The sequence below is a fragment of the Porites lutea genome, chromosome 14 (genome assembly GCF_958299795.1).
Source record: "Porites lutea chromosome 14, jaPorLute2.1, whole genome shotgun sequence".
NCBI classification, from domain to species: Eukaryota; Metazoa; Cnidaria; class Anthozoa; order Scleractinia; family Poritidae; genus Porites; species Porites lutea.
The window spans coordinates 22,400,726-22,417,251 of record NC_133214.1 but is presented as its reverse complement, the minus strand read 5'-3'; the positions used below and the strand labels follow the sequence as shown (position 1 = coordinate 22,417,251).

The 16,526-nt window shown below is 38.8% G+C and overlaps 3 protein-coding genes and 1 pseudogene across 3 annotated transcripts; 3 read left to right on the top strand and 1 right to left on the bottom strand.

Moving 5' to 3' along the window:
- Window positions 1-1,168: 1,168 nt before the first annotated feature.
- Window positions 1,169-2,189, top strand: LOC140924065 (uncharacterized). The gene is made up of 2 exons (XM_073374063.1): window positions 1,169-1,609; window positions 1,966-2,189. The coding sequence occupies exons 1-2, from the start codon at window positions 1,291-1,293 to the stop codon at window positions 2,187-2,189; spliced, it is 543 nt and encodes a 180-aa protein (XP_073230164.1). The 5' UTR covers window positions 1,169-1,290.
- Window positions 1,923-9,881, bottom strand: LOC140924619 (la-related protein 7-like). Its single transcript, XM_073374638.1, has 13 exons — window positions 9,764-9,881; window positions 9,261-9,373; window positions 8,811-8,889; window positions 8,612-8,712; window positions 8,414-8,494; window positions 7,953-8,029; window positions 7,183-7,270; window positions 6,057-6,655; window positions 5,303-5,576; window positions 4,964-5,023; window positions 4,779-4,872; window positions 3,463-3,554; window positions 1,923-3,171 (listed from the first exon to the last, which is right to left on the bottom strand). The coding sequence occupies exons 2-13, from the start codon at window positions 9,357-9,359 to the stop codon at window positions 3,088-3,090; spliced, it is 1,728 nt and encodes a 575-aa protein (XP_073230739.1). The 5' UTR covers window positions 9,360-9,373; window positions 9,764-9,881; the 3' UTR covers window positions 1,923-3,087.
- Window positions 9,882-10,311: 430 nt separating this feature from the next.
- On the top strand, window positions 10,312-13,395 carry LOC140924579 (ras-related protein Rab-11A-like). Its single transcript, XM_073374598.1, has 2 exons — window positions 10,312-10,584; window positions 11,773-13,395. Exons 1-2 carry the CDS (start codon window positions 10,393-10,395, stop codon window positions 12,238-12,240), a joined length of 660 nt encoding a protein of 219 aa, XP_073230699.1. The 5' UTR covers window positions 10,312-10,392; the 3' UTR covers window positions 12,241-13,395.
- Window positions 13,396-14,373: 978 nt separating this feature from the next.
- LOC140924064 (ras-related protein Rab-11A pseudogene) lies at window positions 14,374-15,908 on the top strand (annotated as a pseudogene).
- The last annotated feature ends 618 nt before the right edge of the window (window positions 15,909-16,526 follow it).

The following is a 16,526-nucleotide window of genomic DNA, read 5'->3' as shown; positions in this document are numbered from 1 at the left end:
CCTAAAATGTTTTACAATTGGTATGGGATTTAATGGAGCACAAACCAATTGTGGAATTGCACACATTTTAGACACACTACTGATGAACAGTTACGACACGTAGATATATATTTTAGCAACTACTATAATTTGCAGTCTGTCCACTTTGAATTATTAATTTCACAACGAACGTGTAGAATGCGGATTGGTTAATTGTCGATTCTAGATCGTTTTCAAGGTCACGCAACCAAAAAAATATATTGGAAACCGTCCAGTGCAAGAAGCCAAGAAAATGAAATGACTAAATTAAACGATTTGTCCAAGTTTCAGGACTTTGTGGCCCACAGTTTCTGAGTTATTTACCCAAAAGTTTCATGCACCTTTGCAGAGCTTTTTATGGAGACGCCATATTGGTGTACCGTTTTGGTCCACCAATATGGCCGCCGGAAATCAACAAAAACATCTGGTGTTCACTTTTTCTATAAAAGCTCTTTCTTTTCACTTGAGAATTAGCATACGTGCGCATAAACATATCTTCTAAGGCTTTTAATGGTTATACTGCTGAAAATCAAGAGGGGAGACTTTTTTTCAACGAGACACCATTCCTATTTTGGTGTCACGCACTGTAAAAACTCGGAAGATCAAATTGCTGTATTTTCGGAATGAAATATGCTACAGGAATGGAAACTTGTACAGAGATTTATTTTTCGTTTATCTTCAACCTAGTGTAACTAAGAATTCGTAAAACCTCGCTATTTTGACTTTACAATTTGATGACGTCACTGTGAAAACCATCTGTTGCTACTCGAAATATTGCCCAGTTGAATCATGTTTCACTTATTAAGAACACCTGCTGATGCAATACTCAGTAAGTTCCTACGCGTAACGAAGAAAGCGCACGTGTTCGACTGAACGCGACCATTACTGGTTCATTGTTTCCTGGTGAGATCGTGCTACGAATCTCTTACTAGTTCCCAGTTTCTTATGGCTCAAGCTGTTTAAATTCACCACGGGGACCTGACGACTAGAATCCGCGCGAAACGAAACGCAAAACGTTTATTTAAAGAATAAAGTTGGTAATTTTGAACTTTTGAGAGCTTCAATCTCCTTTTCCTTTGCAAAGCATTGCTAAGCTCCTTGCATCTTCTCTTTTAACCAGAGAAGGAAAACCTTCTTTAAAACTTTTAATAGCGCCTTTGCGCGCGCGCATTTAAATTACAAAAACTGACGAATAAACGATTTGAACGCAGCGCGCGTATAAAAACAATTTCAAAAACAACTGAATAATAGAAGCGAATAGGCCTGTTCGGAATGAATATTTTGAAGGCGTTTTTCTTCACTTTCATTTCGACAATCTTATATTTAGGGCCCACAGAAATCTCCACTCAGGATGTAAACAATTCATCCATATTAGTTTGTAGCGGTGCGGACAACTGTGAAACATGCGTACGAGACACTGCCTGCTTTTGGTGTGAGACAAAGCTGCTGTGCAAGGTTTACAGCGCTGGAAACGAAGAAGCACAGAATAAACAATGCAGAGAGTGGAAATGGAAGAGCTGTAACGAGGTGATAGAGGCACCCACAGCAGTTATCATCAGTGCGGCTACGGTTTCAGCCGGTTTGATTTTTGGTAAGTACTCAGTTGAGGTTAATCTCTTATGCAACATACTGGTGCAACTTACATGTAAATACGATGAGTTAAAACTTTTGATCTCATTAGCTCGGCATGCGCAATTTCCGTTTATTCTCCTCAAGGTTGAAGTAAGGGTCAGACTGCTCAAAATAATTAGTCACTATTTAGTGATTTCACTGTAGAGTGTTTGCAATATGTTTATATAGTTCCTCAAGGTTTGATAAACTGTATGCTGAATTCTACAACGTTCCCCGATAAAGTGTTACCGCTACATGTCGGCCCGCTGAACCAAAGACCGACGTTACAACCCTTCATTGAGCTGAAAACTGTCTTATTTTTTACTTCTTCTACAGTTCTCTTGGTGTTCATCTGTATTAAAAGAGATATATGGAACAGTTTGAAGAACTCACAGTTTTGTGACAGATGGGACAGGTCTGATAGAGAGGGGCTGTTTCAACAAGAAGAACGATTAAAAAGGAAAAGAAAACATAGAAAATCACAGAGCAGCAAAGCGCAAAAATTCGCTGAAAAGTATCAACTTAATGATTCCGAGATCCTTTTGTACCAATCACCGTAAAACTTCACTGATTCGTATCCAGTGCCCCTTTGGCCGGGGGCGTTGGGACCATGCACAGAGGCAAAATTTTGGCGATCTTTTTCACTGACGTTCTACATACATGTGATAGAGGGAATTTCTTTCCACCGTAGAAAAATAGATACAAGTTCAACTTCGGACATACAGTTTGAAAAGAAACCCTCTGCGTATTTCATAGCTTTTGAAGAAGAAAACTTTGTACATGTTATTAATCAATAAAGAAACCTGACTCTTGCACTATAAAAAGAGGACCTGGATTTTTTCGGGTTCTTTTTCAACCGCTTAGGTTGTTTACTCAACTGAGACTGAGCATCATTTCAACTTTCGTAGAAATTTACGTTATATTAGACAGCTGGAAAAACAATTGACTCACAGCTATGTATACACAGCCATATCGTTCAACTTTTGAAGGTAGATTCATCTCTTCCCTCGCAAATATTTCTATCATAAAAGGGGCTTAATACAATTCTATGCGCTTCCACAACATTGCTTTAAATGGTCGCTGTCTATCAATCTGAGAGCGCGTCTTGCCTAGTCCCTTTTATAAAACTTGCATTTCTTAAATCAGTATATGGTAAACTTTTTAGATGAATTCTTACGAATGATGATGAACAGTACTTTCTTATGAAAGTAGATTTAAATTGGACGGCATTTAAGCTGGATCGTAGTTTTTGTTCTACAACTTATGGAAAAATGATCATCTGTTCCGTGATAAGTCGTAAATGATAATGTTTAAACCCAGCGGTTAGTCGGCTAAACTAGCGATATTTATATTTGGTAAGGCTATGCCTCCTAGGTTGACGGCAACAAGCACACAGACAACACCAGGGCGTCCTCGAGAAGTCCTCCATTCACTGATTTCCTCTCCCTATACTTAAATTCAAGTATGTTCTTCGTCTTCGCTTTCGTCAAAACGGATATGGCTTTGACGCTGCAGTTGAAGGGCTTCAGCTTTTCTTGCCACCTGAAAAACAATGGAGCAAAAGTAAAACATAAAGTTTCTCGACGTCGTCTTTCCATGCCAGACGCCAAAACGCTGCGAGTTCAAGGTTGGCGAGACTTTTTCAGCCATTGATGATGTCAGGTCGTTCTTTTTTCAGGTTTTTCTCGCCAAAATATTGCTCCGTCTTCTAAAAATCAGTTGACGACAAGTAAAACGTCTCACAAAGAGCTAAAATCATACTCAAAAACTCAAGGAATAGAAAGCAAATATTAAGAGAAGCATGCGGACAATAACCTACTTCACTATACCTACCTTTTCGGTTCCGCGTTTCTTCTGCCTCTTGGAATTAAATCTAACCATGCGATCAGCATTTATTTTCTCCCAATACGCCTTCTCAGCCTCCTCTGCAAATTAAATACAAGGATGCTTACAGATCATCGTATAAAGATGCACAACGCCGCACAAGATTTCTTAAGCTGTATTCACACTATACTGGACTGGATCGCTTCAGTTCATGCCGACACGAAAAGCCATATCCGGTAAGGTCACGTGGCGGCGCAAAAGCTATCAGGCCCCAGTTGTTCAAACGTTGGATAGCGCTATCCAACGGATAAATCACTATCCAGTGGATAAGTATTAGGGAAACCAATTGCATTAGAGCGGTTTTCACTTGACTGTCGTAAAACCAAAACCAAAGTAAATACACTAGCCAACCAAAGGGCGTAGTAAAACCAAAACCAAACCAATTCCTCAATTACTTTCGACAGTCAAGTGAAAACCGCTCTATCCTCTGGATAGAGATTTATCCAGTGGATAGCACTATCAACCTTTCGAACAACTGGACCCAGGTATGGTATGAACACCTATCCGATATGTGACTCTCCTCTTAAGAGATCGGCGCAGCGTAGCTTCGCTCCGTTAGAGAAATCACCGTTGTTATGTGTAAACAGAACCCCTATCTATCTGGTATGGTTTTCGTGCCGGCGCAAAAGCTTTCCGGTATGGTGTGAACACCAATCCGATAAGTCACTCTCCTCTTAATAGACAGCTTACAGTCTGCCTTTTTTCTTAAAATCCGTCTAGTTCTTATCTCGTCCATCGTGATTGCAAACCACGATGTTATTATTTAGGGATAAGAAAAATAACAGACTGCTCGCAGTGTACCTCTTAAGAGGTCGGCGCGACGCATTTTCGCTCCGTTACAGAAATCCCCGCTCTTATGTGTGAATAGTCTGCTACACAGCCGTTTTTAGTGTCGTCATACGACACTAAAAACGGCTGCGCAGCAGACTAATGTGTGAACGGTATGGTTTTCTTTCCGGCGAGAAAACTATCCGGTACGATATGAACATAGCTTAAGAAATCTTGTGCAGCCTTGTGCATCAATTGTGTTAATGTTTTAGTTAAAAATCAGCCAGTTAAAAAGTGATTTACGATCCTGTCTCGAACAAATGTCAGGTCTGATAGGGGGGTTCAGACCCCCTGGACCCTCCCCCTGGATCCGCCACTGGGTCACAAGCCCTTAGATACTGCAACGGGTGCTTCACCGAAAGAAGGCTATGATGCTTGTTCATGCTTACTGTGAAACTGATGAAAAAAAAAAGCACGAATTTACACTTTTAAGATACCTGTAAGTTTTTCAACGTTTAGTTTATCGCTTGTCGATGACATTGCCGTGAAAACTGAAGTGCAGTTTTCTGTTGTGTGAAAACGAACATGGCCCTGTAAACAAGATGTAAAACAAAATGGCTATTATTTTGTACAAATTACAAATATACAGTAGCGTTAAATGAAGACAGAATATCGTTTGTACCTCATCGTCACCCTCTGCCAAATCTAAATAAGCCACCGGGGAATACGAAGAAAACTTGTCCTGCGAAAAGAAAAGAGAAGATGATAACAACGCTTTCTAATAAGCAGCCATGCTTGATTATGGATCAGGTCAGTCTAAGTTATATTTTGCCAGGACAATTTCACCCAATAAGATCTGTACAGATAGAGAGACGCAATACTCAGTAAACTTCACATGGACGGTTAAGCTTTCATCGAAAGAGTCCGGTTAAGCTACTTAAATCCAATGTCACCAAGAATGAAAAGTAAAAAATGTAAAATCTCTTGAACAGACTGTACATACAAAGATTGAGCCGCATACCCTCAATTCTCTTTTAGTCAGACCAGATCCTTTACAATAGAACTTTAACACAACTCCCGGTGTATATGGAAGCTTTTGTATATCCGCCTGTTTTGACTCATTGGACTTGATATCTCTTCCTTTTGTAGTACCATTTTGTGGTAGTTTGACATATTCCTGTTCTTCAGTCTTGTTTCCATCAGCAGAGGATTTTTCCTGCAATTGTTTCTTCAATTTATTCATGGCTTCCCGTTGCAAGTTCTTGTATTCCTTTTTCAGTTCTAACCATTCTAACCTTTAAGAAAAGAAACCATACAAAACTTAGTGAGAATAAACAATGCATCTTCGTGTGCATTTCAGTAAAATCAAATAAATGTAAATTCAAGATTGTTACACATAGCTTAACTTTATATTCCCTAGCTGAAGATTAAAACCTACCTAAAAAAGTGGTCATCTGCCATGCACACTTAAAACTTAGAAAAATAGTAGATGTCACTTCTGCTCCACAAATTTAACCTTGAACTTTACAACCTCATTCCCAGGATTTTCTCTCTTCCTCTGTTGAGGGCAGAAGAGAGAGAACCCTGGGAATGAAGTTATGAACTTAAGTGATGTCACAGTGTGATGTGGCGTGCTCTGATTGGTCATTAGTCATTTCAGTTAAATCTCTCGTGATCTGATTGGTCAGCAGCTTAGGCGATACCAGAAACTTATGAGTTTCTGGTGATACCCTTTACTACCTTCATTAGGAGACAAAATGGGTCCCTTGACTTACTTGGAAATCACTCGTAAATGCGGCAGTCTCGTCTCTTTCTTTTCCTTCTTCTTCCTTTTTCTCTTCTTCTGTTTCTTATTTCTCTCAGCAGTTTCATCCTCGCCACTTTCTTCAGACTTGTCACTTATTTTCTGTCTTTTCTGCTGAACTTCATCCTCGTTAATCACGGATTCCTCATGCGATCTTTTTCGGCTTACAACTGATGTTGTTTCCTCACTCTTTTTATTATCCCTAATTTCTTCTTGTTGACCTTCTTCCCACCTGACACTTTTTTTACTCTTCTCGTTTTCACCTCCCTCATCAGTCGATTTCTCCCGACCGTTTTCTTTACGTTCTTTTCCATGGTCTTTATTTTTCATGTCTTCAGTTTTTTGTTGAATGTCATCATGTTGCTCAGTGTCTGACGAATCACTGATTGTTCGTTTTCTTTTTCTTTCTTTGTGTTTTTGTTGTGTGTCTAGTTCTGATTCGCTAAGTGATCGCTTTCTCTTTCCTTTTGACACCTTCTGCTGTTCAATCGACTGAACTACACTGGGTGAGTTATCAGTCTTCTCTTCAGGAAACGCATCTTGCTTGGTCTTACCTCCTTTATTGAAAACCTACAAAGTAGTTGGAAATTAAAAGTGAACAAAAAGAGTACAAGTGTTTTCATAAGTATAAAGCAACCTGTTGGGAATCAATGATGTTTTACCACTTTAAAACTCTCTTCTCTAAACCTTCTCCCTTCTCCCCCAAGACACACGGTCTTGGGGGAGGGAGTTAGTTTAAACTTTGATGCAAGAGAGAGCCGATCGTACTTTTCTTGCTGCCTAAAATGACAAGGTTTCTACCTTACATGTTGGATCCACTTACTGTGAAAGCCAGAAAGCCGCAAACTCTTGGCTAGAAATGCATCAGGTGTTTAATTGTGTCGCAAGGAAAAAGTTAACCAGTTGTGAGAAAACTAACCACCAACAATAATGGTAAGTAGGTTGTGGTTTTCAGGCTTTTTCATGTGTCTTGACCTGTTTGTGTTTTTCTGAGTTTAATAGTAAATGAGCCCTTACCTTTCATTATTTAAATACCCCTGCAGGGGTGATTGAGAGAAGCTGCTTGAATGTGGAGAAAAATGATAAATAACAATTACCTGCAGTGCTTCTTGAGCTTGCATTGCAGATTCAAACTCCACAAAAGCAAATCCCTTTATGTCTCCAGTGTGTTTGAACCTTGGGATGCTGTGTTAGAAAAATAAATATGCTTACTTCTTTAAGTATCCAAAGTTGTAATAAAAGGGAAGAACAAATCTCTTAAAAAAAAACCAGAAAATAAATAGCACCACTTGAAGGTACTGCTGAAGAGGTTTTGTTCCGCAGATTCACAAGTTAGAACCACTATGTATCTAGCATGATAGATAAGACAGTACCAAAGACAAGTACTACTTGGTAGTTTTCATTTGAATTGTCGCACTGCGAGCTTTCATCCACAGACTCAAAAACTATAACAACCTTGTACAGCGTAATAAACAGACCACAGGAAAGTACTACTTGGCAGCTTTCATTTGAATTGTCGCACTGCGAGGTTTCATCCACAGACTCAAAAACTACAACAACCTTGTACAGCATAATAGACAGACCACAGGAAGGTACTACTTGGCAGCTTTCATTTGAATTGTTGCACTGCAAGGTTTCATCCACAGACTCAAAAACTATAACAACCTTGTACAGCATAATAAACAGACCACAGGAAGGTATTACTTGGTAGCTTTCATTTGGATCATTACTCTATGACGTTTCATCCATGAACATGAACTTACCAGTTATAGCCGCCTTTTACAACATAAACAACCAGTACCAAATTACATTTTTGCTTGTAGATGCAGGTAATTAGAGGTTAGGAGTCTTAAAGTGTAGGACTTACCTGACATAAACAACCTTTCCATACTTGCTAAAAATTTCCTTAACCCAGTCATGATCAGCATAAGGGGGAAGTCTTTCCTACAAGATCACATCCATTTAAAGTATAAACAATCATTAGCTTACCATGTAAAACAAATGAGAAGAATTTTCAAGTAAATGTATCACACAATTAACTGAGAAAACTAGTACACAAGACGGTGAGCTATCATTTCGATAAGTCTTATGGGATGAGATGTTTTCCTAAGAGGCTGATTCCTGACCCAGGGGACTGTATACCTACTAGTAAAAGAGCTTCATCACAGGTAAAACAACTCATATTGGGTTTTCTAATGCATTAGAGTTTTGCTTGGGATTCAAACACTCTGAAGCTTTAAGATGAAATTCTTATGTGTGGACTTATTACTCACTACAGCCTATTCATTCCCCAAGAGACGATTAAGATTAACAAATTGATATACGTACAACATAAATTGTTTCTGCATCAACATTTCTTGGCTCTGGGACAGGAGCTTTTCGTCTCACCATTGTCTCATCTTCACTGACCTGAAAATATAAAAAGTCTGTTGTCATAACACACAACTGTGGTGGCAAGATCTTGAACTTTCAACATCTTACCAGCAAGACCTTGCATTTTAAAAAGTGGACTTATGGACAACATACCTCAAGTATTGGAGACATTTTCATGGCCTTAATAACAAGGTTCATATCATCAGTTATCTTTTTCATTCTATTGAAGTTAGCAATAGTTGAAATGGCAACATCTGAGGAGGAAATCGAATAATTATAATTGTTGTTAGTCATTGATTAAGAAAAGAAAAAACTTTAGATGATCACCACCTTTGATTTCAAGAATACTTACATCCTTCTGGGTGCTTGTTAATTTCTTGTTTCATAAAACGATCTTTCAGGAGGTTTGCATCTCCAAAGTAAAACTCAATCTATTCAAAAGAAGACAAGAACAATGCTCAACAAATTATCTCACCGCTGCCCAGTTAGCTTAGTTGGGAGAGCCCCTGATTTTCCGTTACTCCTTTTATTTGACTCTCTATAAGACGGACACCTCTCTAAGACGGACACTTAGTGCCGGTCCCAAAGGTGTCCGTCTTAGAGAGAGTTGACTGTATTGGGATGTGACGTTAAGCTGTTGACCACCTCTCCTGATCCTTCTTTCATTGGTCAAATGGAAGGAGACATAAAAGAACCCAAACTACTGTTCAAAAAGAGTAGGGAAGTAACCTTTTTCTTGTACAGCTTGTGACCAAAGGTTAAGGTTCATTGTTTTATAGTCCATTAAGTACAGGTAGATTACCTGATCTTTAAGTTGCGCCTTTATTTTCTTGGTTCGTTTTTTATGCTGCTTGTGCTCTTCATTATCAGCTGATAACTTCACCAGGTCTTGACTATTCATGATTTCTTTTTTTACTACAAATGTTTGTATATAAAACAAAAACAATCTGGAAATCTGTGAGCTTTACAAAAAATAAGGTAAGTTTCCATTGGGTTCAAGGATTCTTTTACAGATGATGAGCTAGGAGTATAAGAGGAGATTTTTCATTGGGCTTGAAATTACCCTGAATATTGCATATGATGTTGAAAATGAAATTATTGCATCAAACCAGAGCTGTAAGATTAGAGTTGAAGGATGAAAAGACATTGAAGTAACAAAGCATTGCATTGTATTCTGTATTTCAATGACCATTTCCCAAAGCAACCGTTAGTGAAATAGGTGTATGCACAAGCTTACGTAAAACTGACTTTCTTAGCTAGTATAGACTGCATGGTCGGTCCATGTAAGTGTCTTAACCGGCTTACCAGAAATATTTACTGATGTGCCGAGTTGTTCTTGTCCTGGGACTTACATGTTCAGCTTTCCCATTCAGTCTTTCTATAGATTGCAGCTAGCAGAAACAGAGATCATCCGCCATTGCAGGCTCGGTGGCTATGTTTTTCCTTACCAGTACAACTCCTGTTTTCGTTAAAGAGACAGTCCGGGCGGGGGTAGGGTGAGGGATGGAAATATTTCTTAAATGACATTTTTTGCAAAGTTGCTTGTATCGTGAATAGCCTCTCCAATCCGTTGAAAAAAGACATACAATATTCAAGTTAAGCAATGCATGCCTTCAGAAGAGCAGAACTGGTGAGAGTCAAGCAGTCAAAGTTTACACCTTTTATTAAAAGTATCATGCTTTCTCTATTTACTTTGTGAGAATTTTAGCCCCCATTATAAAAAAATTGTGAACGACAAATAGTAAAATTAAAAAAACATCTGCTGTTAAAAAGAAGGGAAAGAAGTCACAAACATCAGCGCGTGAAGCCACGCGCGCTTGAACGTGCAGTTATTTTAATTATGGTCACGTGATACATCTTGCATAGTTATAGACGTTCCAGAACTCACAGTGCTTTGCACAGAAAACTCTTCGATCTCGCTGGTTTTTAAGACTATGGCTGGAAGTAGATACGACCATTACGATTATCTATACAAGATAGTTTTGATTGGTGATTCTGGTGTTGGAAAATCTTCTCTGCTTTCCCGTTTCACGAGGAATGAATTTGACCTCGAATCGAAGTCAACCATTGGGGTTGAATTTGCCACTAGAAGCATAACTGTTGATGAGAAAGTTATCAAAGCTCAGGTGAGGTTTCTCTTGCGTTATTTTTTGCGTTTTTGTAAGATGCAGTTTTATTTTCTTGTAGCTTTGTTTAGCTCCTCTTAAGAGCGGTAAACATTTTGAGTCTTAAATCATGCGTGTAGTGAACTTAGTGTACTTTATTTTACACACATTGCGTTTCGATTCAAAATAATTCCGTTGAAAAACATTCGCGAGCTTTTATAAGCTTAAATGATTCTTTGCTAGGCCAGGCAATACTCTTGGAAGTAGGTTTCGATTTGAATAGAAAATTGTTTTTCTGCTTCCCGTTTAAGGTTTTTAAGTACAGTTTTGGTGAGTGAAAAGATATCAGCTGAGTTCATTTAAAGGTGACATCACTGTCTACAAATCGACGTTATATCAACAATTTACCAAATAATGAGCGGAATGTAGTGTATACAAACAGTGGCCTTATTTCTATTTCTGGTGTTTCATTTTCGTGTAATATTTCGTTGCCGGTATGTTGTGTAACTGGTGAAATAATTTGCCACAGTTTACGCTAAGTTTCATCCGAAGACTTCGGGGAGTTTTTTGGAAAACTCGGGTGGAAGTTTGAATGATCCTTTTTGATTGTTGAAGTTAATGTATTAGTGGGCTCCTACACTGTCTTATTTCAGTGGGTTTTGTTGTTTTTGATAGGCCCCTATAGTCTCGGTGGGGGGAGGGGGGTACCGCCATAAATGGGCTATTAATAGTATTATATAGGGTATGAGCAGATGTGAAGGGTATGGTTTTCAGGCAGTTTACTGTGGGGAAGGGTATAGAAGTCAGAGATTTTGGGTCTAGAGTGGGGTATCATTTTCTTGGAAACTGATAGATAGGTTTAAGATTTCAGTTTAGACTAGGGAAACTGGAAATTGTCTCTCAATACAAAGAAGTTGGCAAATTTAAATTTGCCCACAACTCAGTTTGATAACATAGAAAGTGTTGACCTCAGTAGTTTCTGGAAAAAAGTGACTCTATGATGGAGAGGGATTGTGAGAATTGTTTCGTACAGGATAGCGAAGTTGAGCTGAACTAGGTCTGGTATAGGCTATGGGTTCCGGGGTCCTAGTGGCACATCCCCACCCAAATATTCTTACAGTACCCCCCCCCCCCTGGCCCATGGCCCCCTCCCAGTGAATGCAACGAAAATGGGTGATAATCAAATTAAATATTGATATTTATTTAAAGGTATGGGATACTGCTGGGCAAGAGCGTTACCGTGCAATTACAAGTGCATATTACAGAGGAGCTGTAGGTGCTGTTCTTGTCTATGATTTGTCCAAACAAAAAACATTTGAAAATGTTGCAAGATGGTTGCAAGAGGTCAGAGAGCATGCTGAATCTTCCATCGTAATCATGCTTGTTGGAAATAAATGTGATCTGAGACATCTACGGGCTGTTCCAGTTGATGAAGGCAAGAAGTATGCAAGCGACTCAGGATTGTGTTTTATAGAGGCTTCAGCACTTGATGCCACTAATGTTGAAGAAGCATTTACTCAGACTATTAAAAAAGTACATGAAGTACAGCTAGCAAAATTGCGCAAGGAACTTGATATGCCGGGAAAGGATAATGGCATAACTGAGGGGAAAGGGAAAGTTGTGGAAGTTAATGAAGCATCAAAGGAAGAAAGGAGCTGTGCCTGCAGTGTTTTGTAAGAGTTTATATATAACTAGTTAATTAACATTTATTTCAGAGAAACTTTATGAAAATATCTATGTAGCGTATATTGCAGTGGGTATAAATTGTTTTTGATAACTTTCAGAATTGCTATCTTTAATTTTAGCTTGAGAGGATAAGATGCAGAAGTGTCAATAATTTGAGATTCTTTAAAACTTCCAAAAGTTATTTTGAAAAACTGCTTCCAAAAGGGTTGTTGTTGAATAGTCACCCCATAGAGTTTCTTCTAAACTTGCAAAAGTTATCCATGAATCTTGGAACTGGAAGCATTTACAGTTTTCTATGCAAACTATCAGCTCAACTGAGTATTTTTTAATGATGAGTTGTCTGTTGTGTTAAAAGCTCTTTCTTGTTATCAGCTAATGGAGCCAACTGATTGGTGTCACATGAATGAAGAGATTAGTTTTAAAAGAAACTGGTGGTGCAGTGGTGAGGGAGTAAAACACAGGGTTTTTTTCCACTGAATTTTTAAGTTACTGGGAAATTTACTGCTGTTAAAAGATTCAAAACCTGAGATTTGAGTGTCAGCCTTTGGTCAGAGCAATGAATTATATTCATCAAGGGCTATTAATATTTCCTGAATTAATATAAAATGACTTATTAATTAATCCACATAATTAGTGACAAAACCAAATTTTTGTGGTTGTTGACTCAGTTTGTCAAATAAATAAATCCTGGAGGAAATGATGATTCTTACTAAAGAAATATTATGTAAAAATTTTCAACACGTCTTTCACTTTCATCCAATTTCAAGGGCCTTAATTTGCCAAGCCTGAGTATCAGGCATTTCTGAGGGAAATCAAAGGAGATGAGAGAAGCTAAAAGAAGAGACAGTGAAGGGAGAGTAACCTCTCTTATCTCTTGCATGTCCTCCCTCCCCCTGTGAAATCTCCTCTCCCCTCACCCCTAAGGAAGGCCTGATACTCAGGCTATTATTTGCCTCATTCTCGCAATGATCCTGAAATCAAAAGTCTGATTATCCACTGTTAACAAAAAAGAGATTAATTATTATATAAGTAGCATTTGAGGACTACTGCTAGCTTCAGGGCAATAATGGGAATATTAATCTGTTATTTGAATCAAATTTAATTTCGTTACCCATTTAAAAATAAAAATAAGAGAATGAAGTTGTACGCAAAAGGTGTGGAAGTCGCCTTTTGTACATTAATATTATTAATTTACCAGGTGTAAAAATAACATAATCACTGCACATATACAAGAAATAACTATGTAATTATAGCCTCTAAAGGCTTCAACACTAAAGGGAAGAGGTATCCTATGTCAAGCTCTTCAGTCTCGGTTAGTGATAAGCGAAAAAAAGCGGTCAAGCAGCGAAAAGCCAAGAGAGCAAAAAACGGCAAAGCGTCTCTCCTCAGCCCCCACGCGGTTTGTGCGCAATTTCCCTGCTATCTTTGAGCCTGGAACTGACTGACGGAATTACGTCTTGACTCTCATGCGATGTTAGGTGCTAGCCTAGATCTTCCCAGCTTTGATTACATTACTCCCCTTTTATAGTTTCGTGGATTAAGTTGTTTCAGATCATATCTGTGCAGGCTCCTTTATGAAACAAAGTCTGCTGTTTTGGATGGAAACTTTATTATTCAGAGTATCCACAGCTGTTTAATGTAAATATGTTACATGTATCGTGGTAAAAATGCACTGGGAGTATCTATCTGCTTAGGTCTTGTGTAAGTAGCTAATTGGCAGCGTAGTGAAGAACAAAAGCTGCTAAAGTAAACGATATAATGTGATAGTAAGTTTGGCCTGAGGCAGAGGAATGAATTTAAAAACACCACTGGAAAAGTAGTTTCTTTTACTTTACTTGCCAACATCACTGTTGTTTCATACATTGTTAGGCTGTAGTTAAGGAATTCCTGCTGCAATATTGACTATCAACAATCCCTACAACAGTTACAAACCTTAAAACGCGCCCGCCAAACGTCCTGTTCCCTCGTCAGCCATTACAGTAGATGGAAACTAAATCAATACTACTCGCTGATAGCCAATGAGAACTCGCGTTAGTAGTGGCAAAGATCTAAAGAATTTCCGCATCATCCATTTAGTTCACTGACCTTATTGCTGTGTGCGGAAATCTTTCTCATTCTATCGTCATGGCCAAGGGTAAAAAAGATCAATATGATTACCTGTACAAGATAGTTGTAGTTGGTGACGGAGGAGTCGGAAAAACGTCTTTGCTTTCTTCTTTCACGAGGAATAATCCGACATCAATGTTCTGCTCTCACTACATTGCAGTGACTGTGACAATCGGTGGAAAGGTGATAAGAGCTATGGTAAGGTTTCCTTAATCATTGATATTTAAGTATTAACCTCCTGCTTAAAATACCTTATTTTCGCTGGAAGTTAATTAGGACTGATCGAATAAACGAGCAAAAACTTAATTAGCTTTCGGAATAATCTTAATGTGTACAACACTTTTTTTGCGCGATATTTCCGCATGTAATTGCGTAGTGAAAACCACAATAGATCAAGGGGACTATCTCAAAGTTATTCCAAAAGTAGGTTCACTTTTAAAATATCAAACATCAGAATATCCCTTAATTAAAGAAGTTTTTTTCCTTATTCATAGCCTGCAGGGCAGGCATTTTCTGTCAACCTCTCCCTTGGAATCATTTTTTTTGGACTCGCTCCAACTCTCGGTCAGTTTGAACGTCCAAATCGATCGCACTGCATGTCTACACACTCTTAACACACTCTTGCGATCTTGCACGGTCGTTCCCAGTCCTTACCAGTTGTTCAATGCGAAAAAGGCTGGAGAAAGTGGCTTGTGTGAGTGTTGCAATGGTTGCTGGGAAGGATGATTCCCTTGAGGCAGGCAATACGGTTTCATATAAATCTGTGCAGGAGTGTCAATGAACGAACGAATCGAGGTTAACATTTACTTTTTCAATTTCGTGGCGGGAAGGAAGCTGGAACGATATCTACGTAGTGAAGTTCTGCCCCGCACTCCCCCCTCTCCAAAAAAGAAAAAAAACGATATCATCAAGTGCCTTGTCTCAGACAGAGGGGGGGGGGGGGGGGGGGGAACAATACTGGGGTAGTCCGGGTATCTTGGAAAGGAAAACAGGTCGAAAAGCTACTTTAATATTATCGGCGTACACTTCAAGGAAAACGCCACTCAGGCGAAACTATTAAAAGCACTGCTAATTCATCTGTTTACAATGAGGTACTTTTTAGAATCTTTCATAACTTATAGCACAAAGACGTTTTCCCAGTTATTTAGTTAACAAACCTTTTATCTTGTGGTAAGATTTTTGATACAGATGGTCAGGAGCGTTTTGGATGCCTACCCAAAAGTCACTACGAAGGAGTAACTGGAGCTGTTCTAGTCTATGATTTAACCAATCACAGAACATTTGAGAATATTGCAAGATGGCTGACAGAAATTAATGAGCATACAGATTCGTCCATTGCTACAGTGCTTGTAGGAAATAAACGTGATTTGGAGCACTCGCGAGCAGTCGACAAAGAGGAAGCCATTAAATGTGCAAGTGTATCGAAAATACCATTCATGGAAACTTCCGCCGTAGATACTACCAATGTGGAAAAAGCATTTGTTACGATCATCAAAAAGGTCCACGAGATTTCTTCAGCGAAACAGAGAGTAAATTGCTGTTCCATTCAGTAGTAATTGCGTTAGGGTCAAAAATCTATTAAATTAGAATTACCGTGAAATTCCGGAAATAAGCCCCTCCGTGTATAAGCCCCCCAAACTCGTAACGCAAGAAACCCTCCGTTAAATCGCCCCACCAAATATAAGCCCTCCCCCGGGGGCTTGTACTTGGAAATTGCCCTCAAATACAAAGTAAAACAAAGCAAAAACTGTAAATGTCCTTTCAACTATAAGGCTAGCCAAATCGATTTTGAAACGCAAATTTCGCTCCGTAGATAAGCCCCTCCAAAAATAAGCCCCTCAAAAAGGGCCTTTGAAAAATATAAGCCCCGGGGCTTATTTTCGGAATTTTACGGTATATGTCATGAAAGATATTGTTCATCGTGGTTAATGCGTGTAAGGGTTTCGTTTATCTTTTGTCTCACGATTCTCTAATACCGAGTTGGGAAGCTTTTTAGTATTGGCAAATCATAGCTTAACTTCGGTGGCTGTAATCCTTCAACCGGCGTCAAGAGATTAGGAAAAGATTCTCTCTTGTCAGCCAGTGTACAACCTCGTCTAAGGGCTTTTTCCTTAGAAAATAACAGTGGCGGAAAAAAAAACCTGGGACGAGGAGAACTCTTCATTGCTGAC

Excerpts from the sequence above, each read along its gene's own strand:
- LOC140924065 (XM_073374063.1), top strand. The coding sequence starts at position 1,291 with ATGAATATTTTGAAGGCGTTTTTCTTCACTTTCATTTCGACAATCTTA. Across the intron at positions 1,610-1,965 it reads TTCAGCCGGTTTGATTTTTG|TTCTCTTGGTGTTCATCTGT; the intron begins GTAAGTACTCAG and ends CTTCTTCTACAG.
- LOC140924619 (XM_073374638.1), bottom strand. The coding sequence starts at position 9,359 with ATGAATAGTCAAGACCTGGTGAAGTTATCAGCTGATAATGAAGAGCAC. Across the intron at positions 8,713-8,810 it reads TAACAAGCACCCAGAAGGAT|ATGTTGCCATTTCAACTATT; the intron begins GTAAGTATTCTT and ends TTTCCTCCTCAG. Across the intron at positions 5,577-6,056 it reads CATTTACGAGTGATTTCCAA|GTTAGAATGGTTAGAACTGA; the intron begins GTAAGTCAAGGG and ends CTTTTCTTAAAG.
- LOC140924579 (XM_073374598.1), top strand. The coding sequence starts at position 10,393 with ATGGCTGGAAGTAGATACGACCATTACGATTATCTATACAAGATAGTT. Across the intron at positions 10,585-11,772 it reads AGAAAGTTATCAAAGCTCAG|GTATGGGATACTGCTGGGCA; the intron begins GTGAGGTTTCTC and ends ATTTATTTAAAG.